The sequence below is a fragment of the Osmerus eperlanus genome, chromosome 3, assembly GCF_963692335.1.
Source record: "Osmerus eperlanus chromosome 3, fOsmEpe2.1, whole genome shotgun sequence".
Lineage (NCBI taxonomy): Eukaryota > Metazoa > Chordata > Actinopteri > Osmeriformes > Osmeridae > Osmerus > Osmerus eperlanus.
Window position 1 is genome coordinate 4,343,881 of NC_085020.1, and position 22,919 is coordinate 4,366,799.

General features: G+C 48.1%; 2 protein-coding genes across 4 annotated transcripts in view; one reads left to right on the forward strand and one right to left on the reverse strand.

The window, feature by feature from the left end:
• Positions 1-19,536, reverse strand: part of sytl5 (synaptotagmin-like 5) — a 24,312-nt gene extending 4,776 nt beyond the window's left edge. Inside the window, exons 1-12 of one of the 3 annotated variants that reach the window (XM_062456645.1) lie at positions 19,348-19,536; positions 7,642-8,051; positions 7,237-7,452; positions 6,902-7,017; positions 6,550-6,652; positions 6,242-6,388; positions 5,449-5,566; positions 5,079-5,208; positions 3,726-3,829; positions 2,783-2,878; positions 733-798; positions 1-26 (exon numbers count right to left, since the gene is read on the reverse strand). The exon at positions 1-26 is cut by the window's left edge and continues 153 nt beyond it. In XM_062456645.1, coding sequence (XP_062312629.1) covers positions 1-26; positions 733-798; positions 2,783-2,878; positions 3,726-3,829; positions 5,079-5,208; positions 5,449-5,566; positions 6,242-6,388; positions 6,550-6,652; positions 6,902-7,017; positions 7,237-7,452; positions 7,642-7,754 — 1,235 coding nt within the window. In that variant the 5' untranslated portion in view covers positions 7,755-8,051; positions 19,348-19,536. Of the gene's footprint in view, positions 27-732; positions 799-2,782; positions 2,879-3,725; positions 3,830-5,078; positions 5,209-5,442; positions 5,567-6,241; positions 6,389-6,549; positions 6,653-6,901; positions 7,018-7,236; positions 7,453-7,641; positions 8,052-19,347 lie in introns of all 3 variants that reach the window. The other 2 variants (XM_062456644.1, XM_062456647.1) reach the window with 2 other exon arrangements.
• A 371-nt stretch (positions 19,537-19,907) lies between these two features.
• dynlt3 (dynein light chain Tctex-type 3) lies at positions 19,908-22,242 on the forward strand. The gene is made up of 5 exons (XM_062456649.1): positions 19,908-20,042; positions 20,452-20,493; positions 20,599-20,722; positions 20,915-20,992; positions 21,253-22,242. Exons 1-5 carry the CDS (start codon positions 20,019-20,021, stop codon positions 21,327-21,329), a joined length of 345 nt encoding a protein of 114 aa, XP_062312633.1. The 5' UTR covers positions 19,908-20,018; the 3' UTR covers positions 21,330-22,242.
• Positions 22,243-22,919: the final 677 nt, after the last annotated feature.

The following is a 22,919-nucleotide window of genomic DNA, read 5'->3' on the forward strand; positions in this document are numbered from 1 at the left end:
ATGCTCATCATACTGTTGAGACTGCTCTGTGGGGGAGAGGAGGAGGGGGGAGAGGGAGTGGGGGGAGGAGAGGGAGCGAGGGAGGGAGAAAGTGGGAGAGATGGAGAGGAGGGTGGAAGGGAGGGAGGGTGAGAGAGAGAGGAGGGGGAGGGAGGAAAGAGAAGGATGGGAGAGGGAAGAGAGGGAGGTAGAAAAAATATAGGTAGGGGAAATGAGGTCGGGAGAGGGGAGAGAGGCGAGGGGGAGGGGAAAGAGGAGGGGTGGGAATGGTGGGAGAGGTGATGGACAGAGAAAAGGAGGTAGGGTAATGAAGGAGCAGGAGGAGGAAGAGGGGAGGGAAGGGGGTGAGAGCGAGGAAGGTGAAAGGAGATAGGGTACATGTTACACCACTGGCTGTGGTCTATTTCCCATCCTAACCTCTGTCTCATCCTGTTTCCTAGAGTGAGTCAGTGTGATGAACGACCAGTTTAGCCCATCATGGGCCCTGACAGGAACACATCAGTTTATGAAGATCGATTCAGCCATGCCAGCGTGAGTGGCAAAAACACACACAAACAGACACAGACAATGACACGGACACACAGAGATGCAAACACACACATGCAAACACACAGATGCAAACTCACACAAGCACTCTCCACTTGGCATAAACAACACATATACTGATTATATAAGCATATAATATAAGCACATATATTAGCATGAACACACAGACACACACAGGTCACTTACAGTCTCTGCGTCTGAGTCGGGCACACTGAGGTAGCCCCACCTCCTTTCTGAGCCAGGAGTGGACGACTGGAAACCAGCAGAGGAAGAACAGGCCCGGACAGACAAGTAGAGGACAGAGGGATAGAGGAACCATAGAAGAAGAAAGGGAGTTACCCATTTGGAGGAGTGAAAGGGACAGAAACACACCAAGCAGTGCAGAGCAGAGCCCCAAGTCCCCAAGTCCCCAAGTCCCCAGACCAGAGGCCTGACAGAAGCAGAGCCAGACGTCAGAACCGTCCAGCATTGCCATGGTGATTATCAAATGAGATCAGACAGATTCTAGATCCTAAGAAATCGATGGTGATAAACGAGGACGCCTCAGACATTCTGACGTTCAGGAGGGTAAATAGCAGCTGCAGCCACGGTGAGATCAACACACACTGGGCCAGCTTCCTGGACACTGGCATCACTACACTCCAACACTGCGATGTGGTTATTTTCCCGCAAATACAAAATCATCAAAACGATTGACTACCAAAATACTGTTAGAACTCTGCATTTCTGATCCTTAATCTTCTGCAGTTTTATCTATACTGTTTATATGTTGCTTTGGATAAAAGTGTCTGCTAAAGAACATGCAAAATGTAATGTAAATGTATTGACATTCTTCAGTCTGCTTCTGTGTAAGGAGCAGGCATGGAGTCCAGAAGATCTTCCTACAGTCTGGGTAATAGGATCAGGGATGGACAGACTGTCTCTGTCTAGCCAGACTTATAGGACACTGTGTTCACACACTGAAATATGTATGCCGATATGTGTGCCGAGGTTAGATAAAGATACATCTGATAGATGGGGAATGGGGTGGTTATTTCAATTGCAAATCCGTATCTAGAATGTGAAGCTCTAGACATGAATCAGTCATGGTGTAGATATGTGTGTGTGCCTGTGCGTGTGTGGTGGATCATCCCTAAAGATATTGCATTATCCACATAGATCTAATCATGTGCTTCTCTGGCAGAGCAGTAAGGAGATAGCTGAGACCAGTGGAGCGGAGACCAGCTGAGACCAGTGGAGCGGAGACCAGCTGAGGCCAGTGGAGTGGAGACCAGCTGAGGCCAGTGGAGCGGAGACCAGCTGAGGCCAGTGGAGCGGAGACCAGCTGAGGCCAGTGGAGCGGAGACCAGCTGATGAGACCAGTGGAGCGGAGACCAGCTGATGAGACCAGTGGAGCGGAGACCAGCTGAGGCCAGTGGAGCGGAGACCAGCTGAGGCCAGAGGAGCGGATAGGCTTTTGAACTTCTCCTGCTCTTTGAGGTGTTAGCCTCTTTCATCAGCCTCATCCCTATTCTGCTCCCGGACACACTATCAGGGAGCTAATATCTCTCTGTCCTTTCCAGACATCTACCAGTATAACCTAACATCTTTCTGGCCTTTCCAGACATCTACCAGTATAACCTGACATCTCTCTCTTCAGCCATCTATCATTGTTCTATCATATATGTCAGGTATCTGCACTAGTTAACAGCAGTGCAACCTAACTCCTCTCTGTTCCCCCTGCCCATCAACTACAGTGTGTGTGTACGAGTGGGAGGTGAGTGTAAGCAAGAGAATATCTATGTCTCTCTGACATGCAGTAATAATACAGAGGCTGTCAAACAGCATGAACTATTGAGGCCGTGGAGGAGTCATCTATGTAAACCAGCTGTTTATGCCATTTCAGCACGGTCTAACATCAATCAATCAATCAATCTGAAATGCGTTGGCACCCCACTGACACGCACGCACGTGTCCACACACGTGCACATCCTCACGAAGCTTGTGGAGTGAGTCATGGCTATGTTCAAGACACTCTGTTAGCCATGTAAACAAAGTTGTCTGCCTCCGGGCATAAGGACAGCAGGCTAGCAGCTTAGACATCCACACACGTACACGCGCACAACACACACAGAGAGGAGCCAGTTGGTTCAGCTCACACCGTTGTGTTTTAGTTTGGTTTAGATATACTGTGTGTGTGTGTGTGTGACAGTGCTCTCTGGGAGGCTGTGTGTATTGGTGTGTCTGTCTGTGTTACCATGGACATGGCGTTGCTAAGGCGTCGGCTGGTGACCTTGCTGTGTGCTGACATCAGAGCATCAATGTCCTCGTCCCGTTCCTCCTCAGAATACTCCTGTAAACAACAAGCATTAGTTAGGAGTCAGGTGGCTGAGCGGTTAGAGAATCGGGCTAGTAATCAGAAGGTCGCTGGTTCGATACCCGGCTGTGTCAAATGACGTTGTGCAAGGCACTTCACAGTACTTAATGTAAGTCGCTCTGGATAAGAGCTAACTGACTAAATGTACTTGTTGAGTCCACATTAGCAAAATGACATGGCCTATGGGTGTAGACTTCTGTGTTGGATTCCTTATGATAAAACATTTTGATATAAATAATCTGGTGTCCTAATATGCCTTTTCTATTGTCACCTGTCTAAACCAGGATTCCAATGAGTTTATCTTGATCTTGTTTTCATAGTGCTTCCTGGGGCCTTGTCAGCTGATCAGCTTTTAGCCAATGGCCATCCTATCACTGGGATTGGTGATGACTACTCTGATTCAGTCTTCAGCTACCAGCCCTTGCCCCAGCCCTTGCCCCTGGACCTGCCCCTGCCCTTACCCTTGCCATGCGACACAAATGGATGCAAGTTTTCTGCATCGTGAAAATAACTTCAAGTCAACATCAGAGTTCATCTGAGCAGAAGCCTGAGTGTGGAATCACTGGAGCTAGTACAGTTTTCCACTGTGTGTGTGGTGTGTGTGTGTGTGTCTTCCGTGTGGGTTGTGTGTGTAGTTGTGTTTATTCTACAACAGCCATAAATTCAATGAGACAGGTTGAGACAGAGTGTGTTAATGTGATTATTCTCTCATCACACACAGAGTAATCTGAGTTGTGTAGGGATGCGTACCCTTGTGTATCTGTGTGCGCGTGTTTCCACGTGCGTGTGTGTGTGGAGTGTGTGTGTGTGTGTGTGAGCGGACCGTGTCGTTGAGCCCGGGGACAGAGCGACTTCTGAGACTGAAGGCGTCATCATTCAACACTTCAGGAGCAGGAAGTGACAGGTCCACCTCAGAACGGCTACGATCTGACCAGACAGACAGAGAGAGATAGTTAGAGAGAGATAAAGACAGACAGAGAGTGACAGGGTCAGAGAGACAAATAGAGAATGTATGAAAGAAAGATGAAGAGATAGAGATAGAGCGAGAGAGAGAGAGATATGAGAATGAAAGATCCTGTTATCTGTGTCTCCAAAAGAGCAGAGATGGAGTGTGTGTAGCTTGGGTTAGCCCAGGGAGACCCACTTAGACAACCCACCAGTGTGAGCAGTCCCCAAAGTCCAAAAATGAAGTATATGAACTAGACTGTACAGTGTGTGTGTGTGTGTGTGTGTGGGGGGGGGGGGGGTGGTTGGGGAGGAACTAACTTTGTAGACCATCTGTGTCTGAAGAAAATCCACCGCTACAGAGGGGATTCCACCCCTAGAGGCCAACCCCTCCCCACACACACACACACAGCATCGCTCCTACTCAATTCGCTCGCTCTCCTTCCTTCCCTCCCTCTCTCTCTCTTCCTCTTTCAGATTTTCTTTGGCTCTGTGCCCCCCCCCCCACCCCCCCTCCCCTCCCCTCCTCAATCCCCGACACCCCACTCCTGCCAGGTTCCATCACAGCACTGGTAACAACATTAATACACTATGTTATGAGCTAGAAACTCGAGATGGAACACCGTATGTTACTACAGCAACCAGATGTTACTGCTGTTGATGGGAGATGGCTGGACTGTCACTGAGCAGGAAGGGAGAGACAGGGATAGAGAGAGATAGAAAGAAAGAGACAGTGAAAGAGAGAGAGAGAGAGAGAGAGAGAGAGAGAGAGAGAGGGAGAGAAGAAGAGGAGAGTGAAAAAAGAGAAGAGAGTAGGAGATGTAGAGAGAGAGAGTCAGAGAGAGAAAGAAAGACAAATGGATCCAAAGTGAGAGCAGAGAGAGTACCCCCGTCCTGTAGTGAGTTAAAGGGAGTGATCCTTCCACAGAGTGTGAGGCAGTTAGAGGTGTAAAGAGCTGTCTTTTACAACACATTTCACATCTATTGCCACAGGCACGTTGCCTGTGCAACAGAGCCCTGGCTGACATCAGCCAGAACCCATTTACACTGTCACTTATTAGACAGCAGCCCTCTGGCACTCTGGTTCACTTCATCATCTCTCTACTGCCACACTCCAGTACCAAAACAACATGCACATACACACACACGGTGGTTTGGGACAATCCTGTCTGCCCCTGTCAGTGTTTGGCTCAAGCACACCAGCAAGGTGTGAGGGTTGTCATGGAGATACCTGAAGAGACGGACGCCCTGGATACGGCAATGGTCGGGGTGTCAGACTCAGTCCGCCGGTGGCCTGCGGACATCTTGTCAGAGACACTGTCGCTGGAGTGGAAACTGGCCACACTTTCTGCTCCATCAGGCTAAACACACACACACACAGACAAATTGTGAGTTTGCAAGTATGTGTCCAGTATGCCATGTGTCACAGTTATGGGAACAAGCTTATGTGTCTGTGTGTGTGTGTGTGTGTGTGCGTGCGTGTGTGTGCATGCGTGTGTGTGTGTGTGTGCATGTGTGTGTGTGCGTGCATGTGTGTGTGTGCGTGTGTGTGCGAGCATATGTGTGTATGTGTGTGTGTGTGTGGGGTTGCTGACCCTGACCCTCCTGCTGCTGCTGCTGGGTGTAGGTGAGCGGTCTCTGTCCAGCGTCTGGGAGGAGGGACGTAGGTTGTTGGGCACGGTGGGCAACCCCGAGGGCTCCAGGGCCACAGCACTGCCCCTGTGTTGAAATCAAACTCACCCTTTTATATTCTAAACTGTAGTATACATCAGTTTACCTACTATATAATAGCACACCAACTACACAAAATCGTGTCACAAAAATCAAATCATGAAATGGCGCAGGTATTGCAGAACAGGTTGCAGAAGAAATGGAGTTAGGCCTGAAAGGGTTAACTAAAGTTCGGGAGGAAGGTGGCACACCAAGACTTCTCCTTCTCCAATCAAACTAATACGCATCAGCCCAGTAAAGCACGGAAGAATGCGACCAAACTCCCTTTGGTCAATTAAGAGTTCTGTATAAAGTATCTTCCATTCCTCTGGTCCCTGTGCTAGCATGTTCTTGTCACCCTCCCACCCTTCCCTTTCTTCTCTGCTTCTCCCTGTCATCTATCCAGGCTTCCCAGGGGATCTGCTTGAGCTGCTGCTCGGCCGTGACCCATTAGGACTCTCCGCCACACCCCGAGTCCATGCCCGGACACCAGGCCCGGCTCTGCTACCGGCCTCCTCCACCATCGGGCTTGGCTCTGCTACCAGCTCTGCTACCAGCTCTGCTTCAATAAAAGCTATCCATCCAATCTACGGTGTGATTACTGAACTCGTGAACAGGTTGCAGCAGAATGTGTTGAGGTTGTAGCAGTGAGGTGCAGCACTTGCGTCTCGGGTGTTTCCTCACTTGTGTGTGCGCGGGGCGGAGCGCGGGCCGGAGCGAGCGCTGCGTACGCTGTGTGTGTCTGTGTCCGGAGATGAACACACACTCTTGCTCTCTGCTCCGGTCTCTGGCTTCATGCTGGGCCGACTGGCTCTCTTACCGAGCCTCAGCCTGACACACACACACACACGTACACACACACAATGTAGTGTGGAATTGTACAGTGAAGGTTTATAATGCTTTACAGGGCCTGTTGAAACAGTGTGTCAATGTACCATTGACACCATTGTATGTGTGGTCAGTGTGTGTGGTAAGAAGTGTGGATTCCTCACCCTTTTTTCTTGGTCCCGTCCGTTGTGCTTCCCTTGGTGGCGATGTTTGACTTGGGCGTGTCCGAGCGCTCTGATTTGGGAGAATCTGTCTTTGCTGGGGAGGCTGGGGATGAAAACCGTCAGCAGTCACATGATCAGTTCAGCAGGAACCACAACAAGCTGTCCTCCCACACTGAATAACCCAGATGATAATTCATGACAAATGAATGGCATAGGATTTAATTAATAAACAAACTCAAAACAACAGCAAGACAAGGCATCTTCTGGGACTATGGTGGAGTTGTATGATATGGTGTTTGTGGCTCTGATAAGGGTTTAAGATGCGGTTGTGGTTCCTGGTCATGTTCCTCACCTGCAGGGCTGTTCATGATGGTCTTCTTGACCACGTCGCTGCCAAGCACAGTCCCCTGGTCGAATCTCCGGGAGCGCTCCTCCATAAACCACTCCCCCGTCACCACCTTCAGCACCCTGCCAATCAGAGACAGCGCACACTTAAACCCCTGACCCCTAAATGTGTCAGCGTCCCCTCCTGTACCAGGTCTAATCACCCCCAGAAACACCTGCCATCCTCACAGAGGGAAGGAGACAGATGCAGAGTCATTAAACAACCAATCAGAAGCCATCTGGAGTTCATTAGCACACACACACACACACACACACGCTCTCTCGCCACCCACTGCCACTTACGAGATCTTGGCACAGACGGAGCATTTCCACTGGCGTCCGGTGGGCGAGGAGACCCGGCAGGTGTTGCAGACGCGCTGCTGGCACTCCTGGCACAGGTCCCCCCGGTCGAAGATCAGACCCAGGCTCTTCAGGCAGCGGGAGCACTGACGCTCCCCGACCTCCTGGGGGCGCCGCGAGCCCTTCCGCTTGATCTCCACCAGCTCGTTCTTCAGCTTCCTGCCGAGGTCAAGGAAGGATAAAGAGGGAACGAGAGAGAGAGAAACGTCGACAGGGAGAGACAGACAGCAAGAAAGAAAGAGAGGGAGTTCAATTCACTAACTAGTCAGGAGGAAAGTGTTTTCAGGACTTCGCCAGGTGAAGATTCTGGAAGTGGGGCAAGTGAGGAGAGCAAGTCCTTCTACTCACCTAACCCTCTTCTCTTCTCTCTTCCTCAACTTGTCATCCTTCTGCAGCACGTTCAGGATCACCTGACGCTCATCCTCCAATAGGAAGGACAGATTCAGCTCTTCCCCCGCCATAGGTCCTTTCCTCTATAGCTAGCCAATCAGAGCAGCCAAGGCTAGTTCTGGGGATGTGGTCACACTCAGGGTGTCATGAGCCAGCTACATTACCTCTCAGATGTTCTGTTGGGGTTCTGGCAGGGTTCTCTTGTGGTTCTGTTGGGGTTGTCCTACGGTTCTGTTTACGTGTTCTTCGAGCATGTGGGTTTCTGTCCTATTAGTGTGAGAATTGTGGGACTGAGGAACGTTCTCAAGGTTCTTTACGGTTCTTCAGAGGGTTGCTTTCTTGGTCTCTTGAGATGCTTCAGAGAGATCCTGCACCAAAAAAACAGGCAAGCGCACACACAAAAACACACACGTCAATTGTTATTGAGTACAGAGAATGTGAAGACCTGGATTTCCAGATGTCATTTGCTTTCCTGGTCTTCTCGTGTTGTACCGAACAGCTGTTATCAGTATGCAGGACCAGGGGTTAGGGATAATTGATGAGGATAAAACTGGATAACGATTCACTTATCACAAGTCAGGGAGTACCCAAGCAGCAGAACCAGCAGCCAATTACTACCACTTCCCCCATCCAGCAGTCTGTAGTCTCATCTGACTTCACACCTCAGACCCCACAGAAGTTAGGGATCGTCGAGACTTTATCAACTCAAACAGTAAGACTAATTACATTATGTAGATATGTACACACACACACACACACACCCACACACAGACATATATTCAAAGAGTCGCTCACACACGCACACACACCCACACCCACACACGCACACACACACACACCGTGAATACTTTGTGTTAATTAGTGTGCACCTGTCCTCTCCAGTGATAATGGGTCCTCTGGGTACCTGGCATTGACAGTGCAAATGTCACCTAGCCCCCAACAGAGGTGCACTATGGGAATGCTAACTGGCTCATTACTGAATGTCACTGTCAACAGGCAGAGGCTTAAAGACCTCAGTACACACACACACACACACACACAAACTTGAACACAGACACACACACACACACAGCTGCAATCTGGGGTGATTTTACTTTTCTCTGTCTGGAGAAGCCCCAACACCATATCCTTAGATGCTGGTAATGGATTATGAGTTTTGAAGCCTGTCTTGTATGTGTAATGTGTCTGTGCTCAAGCTGAAAGGGAAAGATGATGTTCATACAATACAGCAATAATGAGTATATGTAGCCACCGATTCTTGTTATTATTTACTTTCTTCTGAAATGGAGTTAGGCCTGAAAGGGTTAACTAAAGTTCGGGAGGAAGGTGGCACACCAAGACTTCTCCTTCTCCAATCAAACTAATACGCATCAGCCCAGTTAAGCACGGAAGAATGTGACCAAACTAAGAGTTCTGTATAAAGTATCTTCCATTCCTCTGGTCCCTGTGCTAGCATGTTGTTGTCACCCTCCCACCCTTCCCTTTCTTCGCTGCTTATCTCTGTCGTCTTTACAGGCTTCCCAGGGGATCTGCTGAGCTGCTGCTCGGCCGTGACCCATTAGGACTCTCTGCCACACCCCGAGTCCATGCCCGGACACCAGGCCTGGCTCTGCTACCGGCCTCCACCAACCGCTCCAGGTTCGGCTCTGCTACCAGCCTCCTCCACCATCGGGCTTGGCTCTGCTACCAGCTCTGCTTCAATAAAAGCTATCTATTCAATCTATGGTGTGATTACTGAACTTGTGAAGTGTCACAATGAGTCACATATCAATTACGGTTTAGGTTTTCCGTCGCCATTGTTTCTGCTTTGGAAAGCCTGACTGGAAAGATGGACGAGGAGAAGGCTGAACCGACCATTACCAAGAAGAGGTAGGTCACAGGAGAGGGAGGAGGGAGAGAGCAAAGGAGAGTGATTAAGAGAGAAGATGAGGAAGCGATCAAAAGATAGACAGACTGGGAGGAGGGTGTGATTACGGGAAGAGCAGGGAAGGAAGGAGCCGTTGTGTGGGGTGGAGTTTAATAAGGAATAGCAAGAGAAAGTGACAGAGAGAGAGAAACAGAGAGAGGAAGCGAGAAAAGAGAAACAGGAGGAGAGCAAGAAAATAACGAGGAAAAAGAGGTCGCTCCTTTCACCGACGTCAGGAGAAATATACTTGACACGTTTTCCCCAAATCCATTTAGCCGTGAGGAAATGTAATTAAAATCCCCTGCAAAATGTTTCAACGTTCTCGTTGAACATTTTTGTCGGTGCTTCTTTAATTGTCGGAAAATGCTGTTATTAAATTCAATGCTGTAGGGAAGCATTTACGCCAGACCTGAGACAGTAGTAGGACACTCCCAGCAGTTAGGCCTGTCAGCTGCTGGGTACATTCAGAAGCACAGTCCCACGCATGAATACTCATACCTGCCTGGCTGTGATTTATTTCCCTTCAAACGGCTGCTGTGCTTTAATACAAAGCCTCTTAGTCCACGGGTGACTTCAATCCCCTGGGTTAAAACTAATTACACGATCGGGTCCTGCGCAGTGGCGCAGGATGTGTGTGTGTGTTGATTAGGTGGACGGGAGAAGGAGGAGAGAGGGTGGAGGAGAGGAGGATGGAGGAGAGGAGGATGGAGGAGAAGGAGGGTGGAGGAGAGGAGGATGGAGGAGAAGGAGGGTGGAGGAGAAGGAGGGTGGAGGAGCAGAGGATTGGGGAGAGGATAGGAGGGTACAGGAGAGGATGTCGACGGCAGAGGATGGAGAAAGGCGAAGGAGGTAGGACTCGAAGCAGGAGACCAGAGAAAAGAGGAAGCCGAGTCGCGGGGAAAGAAAAGATGAGAAGGAAGGGAAGAAGCCGGAGGCGAGGGGGAGGTCAGAGCCGCCGTCTGAGCCCACCTGACTGCGTTGGTGGCCCTAAACGGCATCGTGTCTGCCCTCCTCCACACCTCCCTCCATCCCTCCTCATTACTGTCTCTTATCTCGTCCTCTTGTCCTCCCCCCTCCTTTTTTCCCTTCCCTCCCTCCCTCCCCTCCCTCCCTCCCTCCCTCCCTCCTCTTTTACATGAATTAGTGCTAATGAACAGATGAAGCCACCCTTCTTGGCATCAGTCACCACTCAGGAGACTAAGGCGTCGGTGAGAAACATTAAAAGTAGCGTCGTTCCTTCCAGCTCTGAAGCTGATTAATCAACACGGAGCCAGACAGAGAGGAAACTGCCGGCTAATGACTGAAGCCTGAACAGGTGTGCTCGGGGTTTGTTTGTCTTTTGTGTTACAGTGCAAGACGCACTTTAAGATTTTCGATGTGCGTGTGTGTGACAGAGAGGGAGGGCGGGTGTTTGGGTGTGTGTGTGTGTGTTGTGTGTCTTCCACAGCCATGTCAGTGTCTGTCGGTGACTCAGGAGGCAAAAATAATCCTCATTACACCGCTGCTCCCAGTTTACACTTCAGCATGCGCATACGTTCGCACACGCATTCACACGCACGTTCACACGCAGCATGACAAACCTTGACACACAAGCAAACATTCACCACACTCCTAATGCCCCGGTACAGTACAGTAGTAGTGAGCTGTGTGACTTACTGTGAGGTCACATGACAGCCTCAACAGCGTCCACTCATTTGAAGTTTCGCCACACCCGACACGGTCACCTGACATTGTGTTGAAACCTTTTTTTTTTATCGGCAACACCAAAAAGGAATTACGGCTTACTGTATTTGACTAGTGTACATACAAGAAACATGAGACCAACTAGACTAGATAAAAAGAGAAGCACTTAGGTAGCTGCCATTCCGAGCCAGGAAAGTGCCACACACACACACACACACCCATACACCTACAAATATGCACAAACGTCATCAAAAAAAATAAACCTGCGTGTATTTACATACTGTGTAGTTGAGGTGGAGGTTTTCCACGGATGGGGCAGTGCATGCCAAAGTGATAAAGTGTGTGTGACATTAGGGCTGGTGTTATGAAGCTACCCTCCCTGAGTACACACGCACGCACGCCCTCTGAAGTTCTCTCTGCCCTGAGCAAACACGCTACCGAGAAAACCATTCTCCCAGCCTCTCTTTTCCCAGCAGTAGATACATGGGAGGTCATGCCAACTGACGTTGTGTCCTTGGGCAAGGCACTTCACCCTACTTGCCTCGGGGGAATGTCCCTGTACTTACTGTAAGTCGCTCTGGATAAGAGCCTCTGCTAAATGACTAAATGTAATGTAATGTACATCACACCAACAATACGACGTCTCAGTTTCGCCAGGGGGAAGGAGCTATAACACGGAAGGAGTTTCAGCACAGAGAGACCAGGCTCTACTCTGGCCAGTGGGAGTCCGGGGCATTGCTGACAGGGGCATCCATCTGCCAGAGAGAGGCCACAGGTGGGCCTGAAAAGCTGGCACAGCCCCAGCTGGCAAGAGGGGCCACGGCCAATGGCTGGCCATTACGTGAGATGTCGATGACAAGTTCAGTACTTAACGGATACACAGGGGCGTAGACTAGAGGACATACTGTTCAAGCCCACGCTAAATACCAAAAGACATACAGTGTGTAACAGTGTAGATACTCACGGACTTAAAGAAAACAAAATGTTGTTGTTTTCTTATTCCATCAGCCCCCCACTCCCCTCTTTCTCCACCTATTCCCCTCGCACTCCTCCAATTCTCCCTCTGTCTTCCCATCATCTTTTCCTCTTTATGTCTTTTCTATCTCCGCTTCAATATTCTCTTTCAGCCCCAGGGCACAGTCAACAGTAAGGAAACGTGCGTGCGTGTTTGTTCGTGGTTTGTGAGCGCTGTATGAGGGTGCCGTTCATGTGTGTATATTTCTGTAGCCCGTGTGTGTGTGTGCGTAGCACGTGTGTGTGTCTGCGTAGCACGTGTGTGAGTGTGTGTGCGTAGCCCATGTGTGTGTGTGTGTGCGTAGCACGTGTGTGAGTGTGTGCGTGTACAGAATGTGGGTCACCCCCCTTCCGCCTCCGAAGGAAACAGCGAAGGCTTCCCGTGGACGCCTCTGCCTTGTTATTTCAGCTCACATCAGCACATCTCCCCTGGACTGGGCAGGACTGGGAGCCCCCTGAGGACCCAGCAGAAGGTGTCTCAGCCCTAAATATACTCGTTATCTCAGCCCACAGATCTCTCACCTTCTTCGAGCAGATAGCCATCCTCCAGAGGAATGTCTCTCTCAGAATGTAATTTCCCTCAGGTCTGGGCTGGGCTCGTTCACACACACCTCAAAGGGATGGGGAGTTTGGGAAGAGCAGACCGAGGCCTTTGCCTGGGTGGTCTCATCAATAAGTCATGCATGATGCCGGCTTCCATCTACTCTTAACCCTCGTGCTGCCTTCGGGTCACATGACCCAAAGGTTCATAACGAACCATCGTTGTGTTTACCCAATTTTACCCAATACAAAAACAAATTAAAATAATTTTCTTTTAACCTTTGCAATGTGGGGGGTCTGAGACAGCCCAACGGTTAAAAGAAAATGCTTCACTTTGTCTTTGTGGTAAATCTGTCGCAATACGACGGTGGGTCACAATGACTGATGGGTCAGAATGACCCGAAGATAACACAAGGGTTAATGTCTTTCCCTGCTCTCTACTTTTAACACGATGCTGTTCATCATCTCATCTCCCCGCGCTTATAGCAGCTCTTTCGTCGTTTACCTTAAACCATTTCGATTACACTCTTAATGAGGGCTCGTGTTTGTTTACACTGTCGAGGAAGTATTGCTTTCTATTCTCACTGTGATGGACTGTACATAGCTGCAGTCCCCTGGTGTTAACGTACAAACCCAAGAGCACATGCATCCCTCCTGCATCTTTAATTCCAGACAAACAGCAAGTTAGATCGATGATGAATGTCAAAACATCTTAGCCCTGTGTCTCAGGGGGACACAATCCCGTAGAACCCACCACTTAACCATCTCTGTGCTGCGGCACAGAGATACCCACAGAGCTTCCGGAACACGCTAACACACTCCGCTGAGAGAATCAGAATCAGTCAGGATCTCAGAGATTCTGAGATGATGTCACAAGCTGTACAGACAACCAGAATGCCGATAGTGATGACCACATACTGGTTTGATTCATTCTTGATGGATCCACTTGTTTGACTGAATCTTTCAAGGAGCTATGATGAGTTGGGTGGATGTACTGGTGCTGCCAGTCATCCTACAGGAACGGTTCTCTTCTGCAGATTCAATAGATGAGCAGTATAACATGATGGCCCAATATTCATGTAGTAATCGGGATGAACAAGAAAACTTTATCCAAACAACATTTAGGCTACAGAAAAAGTCCCTCCACACACACATCATATTAACTTTATCAGTGCTTTGGGAGGAAATGCACCAAATAGAATTACTCCTGGTATCTGTACTGTTTATCTGCCTGTACGTAATTCACTTCCAGAGCTGGCAGGATGTGTGTCTGTGGTCATTCATCTACCTCCCAGGCTCCTGACTCAGATAAGAGGTGGCAGGCTGGAGGAAACAGGAAATACTTCTGGGAGAGACTCTGCCAGGGAACGGGCAAGATCCAACAATACCTGACATGTGTGTCCGGGCGGAACTGTCTCTGCCTGTGTGGCCTCACACACACACACACACACACACATTCACACTGGCTTGTGATAGGTTTACCTGTTCGGAAACTAATTAATGACCTTCCCACTGGACTAGACCTGTCATTCATACTTAGCATGTCAATCAAATTTGACGCTGCACACACAAACACACACACACACACACACCTAATCACTCCCAGGACATGTCAATAACTGTCGAGGAAAACATCTCACCTCAGTCTGTCAAAAATCCAATAACAACTGCCAGTCATTTGATGAACTTCATTGGTGAACTTTGGTTAAAGGTGAACTTTGTAGACTGTGTGTGCTGCATGATAACCATGTTCTACATCCACATGATAACCATGTTCTACATCCACATGATAACCATGTTATACATCCACATGATAACCATGTTATACATCCACATGATAACCATGTTCTACATCCACATGATAACCATGTTCTACATCCACATGATAACCATGTTATACATCCACATGATAACCATGTTATACATCCACATGATAACCATGTTTTACATCCACATGATAACCATGTTCTACATCCACATGATAACCATGTTATACATCCACATGATAACCATGTTCTACATCCACACGATAACCATGTTCTACATCCACACGATAACCATGTTCTACATCCACACGATAACCATGTTCTACATCCACATGATAACCATGTTCTACATCCACACGATAACCATGTTCCACATCCACACGATAACCATGTTCTACATCCACACGATAACCATGTTCCACATCCACACGATAACCATGTTCTACATCCACATGATAACCATGTTCTACATCCACAAGATAACCATGTTCTACATCCACATGATAACCATGTTCCACATCCACACGATAACCATGTTCCACATCCACACGATAACCATGTTCTACATCCACACGATAACCATGTTCTACATCCACATGATAACCATGTTCTACATCCACATGATAACCATGTTCTACATCCACACAACCTGGAAAACCAGCTCAGTGTCAGACAGAATGCTGCTACACTTGTCTCATCCTTTTACAAAGCGTCTCCTGGTGCTGGTTTATCAAGACACACACACACATCCATGATGACACACACACACATATCCATGGACATACACGCACACACTCATCTATCAAGACACACACACACGACATGCTCCCATCAGGACCGTGGCAGGACTACAACAGCCAGGCCTGCCTTCCCTCTCCCTCAGCCTCCCGTGGAGTTCAATGGAGCAGAAAATGGAAAAAATAGATGAGACCATCTGAGCTTGTGACTCGGTGGCCATATCTCTCGCTCTCCTCTCTCACCTGGCCTCTTCACTCCCAATCAATACTCTCTCGCCTTTCCAGCTATTCTTCTCCACCGGTTCCTCCCCCTTCTCCTCTTTCTCCTTCACTGACCCCCTCTTACCACCTCCACCCTCATCCCTCCGCTCCTCTCCTCTCCTCTCTCCTCCTCCTCCCTTTCCCTGAAGAGAGGCAGCGGCAAATTGTTACTGGCGATGAGTTCTGCGTGTCCTGTTTAAGGTCCTGTTATGCGAGATATGCCAGTGTGCTCCCTGTGTGTGTTGCGGGGGGGGGGGGAAATGGGTAGCATTGAGAGCTCACGTTAGGCCTCTGTCTCTCATTAGTATTCTACTGGGTGTCATTGAAAGCTACGTAAATGCCACTGAATGGAGTTGGAAGTCTATATATTGTTTCACTGTTGGAAATAAACCAAGTCAGGCTTAATAAAATGAGACTGGAGCCATTCTGCTTCAAGGAGATTCAGAGTGACCTCATCAAAACAGACTATAGCATTATAGTCATTGGTGCACAGAAATGGTGTGTGTTTACAGTTTCTGTTTCAGTAGAGCCTGCTTCTCCTCGACATTGAAATAATTGTCTGATTAGTCACACTCCTCTTATTCCTCGACATTTTCCTGTGTGTTACATTCAAATCAATGTCTGTCCTCAAAAGACCTCTTCCCTCTCAGCATTCATCCCTTCCTCTTCCTCCCCTTCCACCGGTCCCCTTTGTCATTTTCTCTCAGCTGTTAATTAGCTGAAGGTAACTGTCAATCATGGTCATTCCAGATCAGCACTGGAGTCTAGCTACTTCAAAACATGGCCACAGGTACAGTACGTCTGACAACCCCTCCACCTCTCCCCTCCTCACCCACCCTCCTCCCTCCTCATCACCCCCTCCCTTCTCTCTCCTCCTCCCCCACCTCTTCAACAATGTCTCTCCGGATGTTTAGAGACAGTCAGCTAATAACAGATCACTTCCCATCTGGCCCCAATGAACTCTTCATTTGGCTTCCCCACATCACCAGGTCCTCCTGTAGACATGCAAATGATCTCCGGCTGGTCTGAGAGTGGTGGAGACACATATTCTGTGAAACTATGCCGAGGCGAGGAAATGATGCCAGGGCTCATCTTTGATCTTATGCATAGATTCCACCTCCCCTGTAGATCAGATCAGAAGGAAGGAACTTCCTTTTGTTCCTCTGCCCTAACACTATAATCACGATGTGCGATTATGGCTTTAGTTGTAGCGACGACAGCACTGGCGATGATGAGCTGTGGTCTATTGTGCGAGGATCACTTCAGCCTGGCGTTGTGCGCCACTCGTGCCGCGCTGGGTGGAAACGCCATGCCTCGTCTTCTACAGCATCTGAGGGAAATCAGCTCGTTTGTTCCCGCCAAGCTCTGACTGGAAGCAGGAGTGGAGGCTGGTCCCGTTAACCCATATAGCTGCTGCTCTGTGTGTGTGTATGTGTGTGTGTGTGAGGGGGGTGGGGGGGGTAAGAGGGCAGGGGGTGAAGGGAAGAGAGGGGGGGGGGGTATTGGGGTCGTGGACGGCTTCTGTCTCCTCCTACTCTTCCCTCCTTCTCATCCTGCTCCAGAAGCCCCAGGAAGACTAAATATTTCATGGGATACATTTCTATTCCGCTGCTGCGGTTGACTGCTTGTCCTCCTTAAAGCAACGGGATGAATGGCTTGCTCCGAGCAGGGAGGTAATTCTGAGTGTGTGTGTGTGAGTTGTTCCCCCCCGCCGTGTGAGTCTGTGTGTGGGCGGCCAGAGACAGGGGATGGAAGTGACACCGACACGCACGTGGGCTGAAGTGAGTGGGTGGAGAAGGGTCTGGGGCGCCGGAGAGGAGGTGTGTGGGTGGAGAAGGGTCTGGGGCGCCGGAGGGGAGGTGTGTGGGTGGAGAAGAGTCTGGGGCGCCGGAGGGGAGGTGTGTGGGTGTGTGTGTGTGTGGGGGGTTCGGAGGACGTGGCAGAATGAAGCTCCCTGACGTCCAACCCTTTTATATAGTTGAGTCACTCCTTCCTGCATTGTGTAGAAACCCCCCCCCCACCACCACCACCTCCAATTTACCCCCCTCCCCGCTCCTCCCCAGTAATGACGGAGCTGTTGTAGCAGTGGGCTCCCTCTGATCGCCTGGCTGCCTGGCTGCCTGGCTGGCTGTGATTGAATGGGGACACCAGCCTTCAGCAGAGGACTGCCTGGTGCATAGCAAGCGGCTGAGCTGTGTACACTTCAGAAGGGAGCGGAGCGCAGTTGGCGGCATCAAAGCAAACGAGCGAAGCATTGGCGGGGGGGTGACTGTGGGGGGGAGGTGGTGGGGTTGGCGGGGGGCCCCATCACGACATGCCCCTGGATGTGCAGCGACTGGATGCAGCCGTACTGCGGAGTGGAGCGGGGCTGCACAACACTGCCGAACCAAGAAGCACAAAACCAACAACCACTGAACAGTTTTGTGTCTTGTGAAACAGGATCAAACCCTGTTCCACAAACACTCTGGTTCCGGAACAGTCTACAAGCTCGTTGTAGTCTTTGTACAATAGATGGGTCAGCTTGTTCTGATTCTATACAGCCCAGAACCTTCCAACATAATCTCTATTAGACTGAGAGGAGGGTTTATGGTCTGCAAGATCCCTCCACATTCATTATTATCACACACACACACACGCACGCACGCACACACATGCACACGCACACACATACACAGTAACACATTTTACACAGCTTTGTCCCACAGCTCCTGTCCTCATCTCTTTTCTCTGGTGTGTACAGAGGCTGCTGTAATGCACCCTGACTAGATTCCCTGGGGCTTCTCTGCTGTGATGGATGTGCTATCTCTATGCTCGTTTTCTCCGCTGTTTCTCCACTGTGTGTAGGAGAGTGAGGGAACCCCCTCTATTTCCCCTGCCTGCCCTCCATCTCTGACTGCCTCCCCTCCATCTCTCCCTGCCTCACATTCCTCCCTTCTCCTCCATCCAAGATCACATAGCGCTGTCCAATTCCCATCCATTTACATGTTTTAAGTAATGGATGTCACCCAATATGATTTGGAATCTATTTGCGTGAAATAAATAAACTTGTATTAGAGGGGCATGGTTGAAACATTGCACAAATCAAAAGAAGGTTTAATGTTTGGATGTGTTTTAACTGAATGCAGCTTGGATTGGGCTTTAAATGGGCAACTGAATTGTTTCCTTCTGGTTTTCAGATATAAGCTAACCTATTGGTTAAGTATACTATCTATCTCACAAAATGAACATAGGTTTAACCTATGACAAATTCTGTATTTGTAATGAGATGTACATTTTTTGGTGTCGTTATTTTCCTCCTGTCCTATTTGACAACAGAATGGTTAACTAAATGCTACGTAGTCTGCACTGGCCATCGTCGAACCAGTTTTCAGGGTTTAAAGCCTGGGTCTGGAAAACAAAAAGGTGCCATTTGCTGCATTGCACCTGTTCAAATAAACGCCTCGAACTTTACAATGAGAGTGAACAAGTACAGCGTCTCCGTTAAACTATAAATGATTAATTAATTCTGCATTATAACGCGTAATAAATGTGAGAGTAAAGCCAAATATTGTTCAAATGGGTCGGTAATGAAATGCTTATAAACTGACTGTAGCAAATAATTGTTGGCCACGGTGATCAGTTCCTGGTCTATCGCTGTCACCTCACACCGTAGGGGAATCTCCCACCGAGAACTGGTTGCGTTCATGCATTTTTAAAGAGATATTTATGTTCGTCAGAAAAATCTTCAAATATTTGAACAAAAGTGCAATACTCTTACCTGAGACACTTTGCTGTGATGCACTGGCAGTGAAAAGGAGCATCGAGAAAAGAACCGGACTCCGAGTACCCTAACCCTGGTACCGCAGGTTCGTATCAGTCACGGTCTCGGTGTGCTTTGAACACAGCTGTAGTGGTCCTCTCCCCGGTGTCTCCGCACAGCAGCCGGGGTGTTCCCGTGTGGAGGGGGCGTGGTAACCGCTCCTGGGAGAAAGACAAAGCTGGATTGCCCCGTTCATCATTCCTAGTGTGCACGGCTGAAAGAATTTCATCCCGCCAAATATGACTTTCTAAATGGATGTGTATAGTAACATAGGCTGTGTGTGCGTTTTGTGTCCTGTTGAGTTTAAATTAGCCATACACAATACACAATGCAGTAACCAAATAGTTTTTACTCTACTTGATAAAATAATCAAGTGTTGTATTCAGATTGTTTAAAAAATATGTTTATACTATAGAGCTACCACTCACATAAATATGAATAATTTTGTATTTATTTTCAGAAACACTAGTGACCTCCCGTCCATAGGCGGCAGTATATAATTTGGTCATAAACGGATATTTATTACCAACTCTTGACACGTTATCTTTTCACCTCCCATCCCAGTGACAGCGAGAAGCTAGCTAGCTACGTGAACATAAACAGCACTTAAAGAATACATTATTTTAACGATGGAGGAGTATTCTGGCGACGAGGTATTGTTTATATAAAATACATAATCCTGAGGACATGTAATAATTGGTCGCTAGCCTCAAAGGTAGCAGTACTGTACAACGTTAGCGTTGCAACCATTTATTAAACCTCTCGTATTTAGCTCAACTAGCTTAGCATGTTCATTTTGAGTATCTTATATCTCTACGTTTTGTCGCAAGCTTTCTGCCTACACATTAATGCTTTACACTTTGGTTTATACAGTTTATATTGTTCACAGAACATTGTTTAAAACACTATACTGTTTGGGAATAATCGTATGAACCAGATCGATAGCTAGATTAGCTTGTTTATTTGCATGGGTGTGGTCAAATCAGAGCGTTATCCTGGCCTTGTTCGGATAGATTGTCCACTCTAACGGCATCAAATTCAGTTAATCTTTTCTTTTTATAGGTGTCTTTCAATTCTGATGAGGCCAGTGTGTCAGTTAAGGAGGTAAGTAACTATTCTCTGTGTGAAAAAAATTGTCAGACACAGTTGAGGGCGAATGAGCCTCAGCATTAAGATCTACCTTTAAACAGAAATATGTCTTGTTGTCAGTGTATTGAAAGCATCATTGGCGGAGTGGACTATAACCAGAACAAGGTAAACCAGTGGACCGCCAGCATCGTGGAGCACTCTTTGACACAGCTGGTCAAACAAGGAAGACCATTTAAGTTCATAGGTAGGTGACTTTTTCTAAACGTTGGAAACGTTGCTTGTTATCATCACAGCAAGCACGTGTCAGCTCATGAACCAGGGCCCATTTAGAGTTTGGAATATGGACTATAGTTATTGGTCCTGTATACATAGAGATGTGTAAGTTGGATGTGGTCTGCATAGGCTAATGTAACAGTGGTTCTCTGGTGTTTGGCAGTAAACTGTGCCATCATGCAGAAGAGTGGAGCAGGCCTTCACACAGCCAACTCCTGCTACTGGGACACTGCCACTGATGGTGAGGAAACCTGCATGTCGCTAACTTTCGATCCTCAATTCTGCTCTCCAATTTTCTCACTTAAGGGTCCCTACGAAAGACTTTGTGATGTCACAATTTCACAAAAGTGACTCATTATTTTCCAGATACAATTTGCAGCCGTGTGTGTGTGTGCTGTTACAATTTGTGTGTGTGTGTATACTGTTGTAGCACGCTCAAAGATTCTCAGGTGGGTTGACCTCTCTGTTCTGATTGGTTCACCCGTGACTTCTGTTCCACAGGGAGCTGCACGGTCAGGTGGGAGAATCGCACCATGTACTGCGTCGTGAGCGTGTTCGCGGTTGCCGTGACGTTGTAAGACGGGGCCACACGTCGTCCTGTCCTTTCCCGACCCGCTCTCCTCTCGCACCGAGATGCACGCACACATACAGGAACGCAAGACCACCGCCCAGCCTTGAAGATCCAATGCTGATTATCCAGAACAAGACCTGTCTGTCGTACAAAAAGAAAACATCTCCCTGCCCACATTCACAAACATGGGAACCTGAGGATGGAAACTCTGTGATATTGTATGTGAGAAGGAATAAAGAGCTCAATATGTGAGCAAAATGTAAATTCAAAACTGTAGCGAGACAGCTGTTCTTTTGGGACCAAGAAAATGGCACAACCTAGTCTAGTAGATAGATATCATATAGGTGTTGACTATTACTGTACAGGAATTTACAAAGATGTTAACATTCATTTGTTCAATAATTGCCCATCCTAAAAGACGTATTTAAATATAACAGCATATCTACAGTTAGCCATAGCTTCCACCTGTCTCTACCATGTGTAGTACTGCAGTAGAGCAAATACCAATCCATCAGGTTTGGTACAGTCCTAGATGAGACACATGTAAGGTGGTTCCCTGTTTGTCTGAGGGTAGCAGTTGCTATTTATGATAAAAATCTAAAAATATGAAAAACAACAACTTAATGTATTTATTTGAAGATAAACCCCTGGACTATGAGCGGTCTTCATGGTTTTGCTGCTTCGTTTAGCTTGTTTCCCCATTAACTCATTTTATTACCCTATGGCTTTGTAATGACTTGTAACTGTAATCTTGTATGAATTGATGTTTATTACGTGCTGATCAGATGATCCACCAGGGGGGACCATCACAGTGTCTCATGCCCAGGATGAAGCTCCTCTTCTGGGCTTCACACCCCTGGACGCACCTTCATGCGTAGAACATCAAGAGCTCAGATGTAAATAAACACTTTATCCATGAATGGAGCTGTAATTTTTTTTTGATTTCATCACAACTCATCTAGGCATTTCAGAGATCTGTATTGTAGAAAGTGGTGTAATGTAGTAGGGGTGGGGGAAAAATCGATTCACATATGAATCGCAATTCAATCTTCTAGCGATTCACATCGATTCACAAACTTCAAGGGCAATTACACTGTCTTGTAGAAAGTAACTTTGCAGGAACCCTCTGGCTCAGTGGGTAAGCATGTGTACTATCGCCACCACAACGACATGGGTTCAGATCCAGCACAGAGCAGTGTCAAACACATCCGTGGGCCCAAATCCTTGTAACTGCAGCGCACTTCCAAACTGTCCAGATCCCGTCTCCCAACTGTCTTTCCAGGTACCCAACTGTCCCACCAGGAAAGGCTCAACCAAGAGTCTAAAAAGAAATGTAATGATTCATGTAGCCTTCAGTCCTATTGGCTGGCCCACATAACCTTTGACCCCCTAATGGAGAGAGATGACTGCTACTTAACCATGTATGTGTGTTTTGGGTGACAAACCCGACTACACCAAACCAGAGATGGTATAACATTTTCTTTTTTTTTACTAAGCTTGTGATTGCCTCAGTAAACAGAGAACAGGTCTGTTCATCCTGATATCTGGAAACTGGTTAGTGCAGTGTAGTTTGAACAGATAGAAATGTACTTTCTAG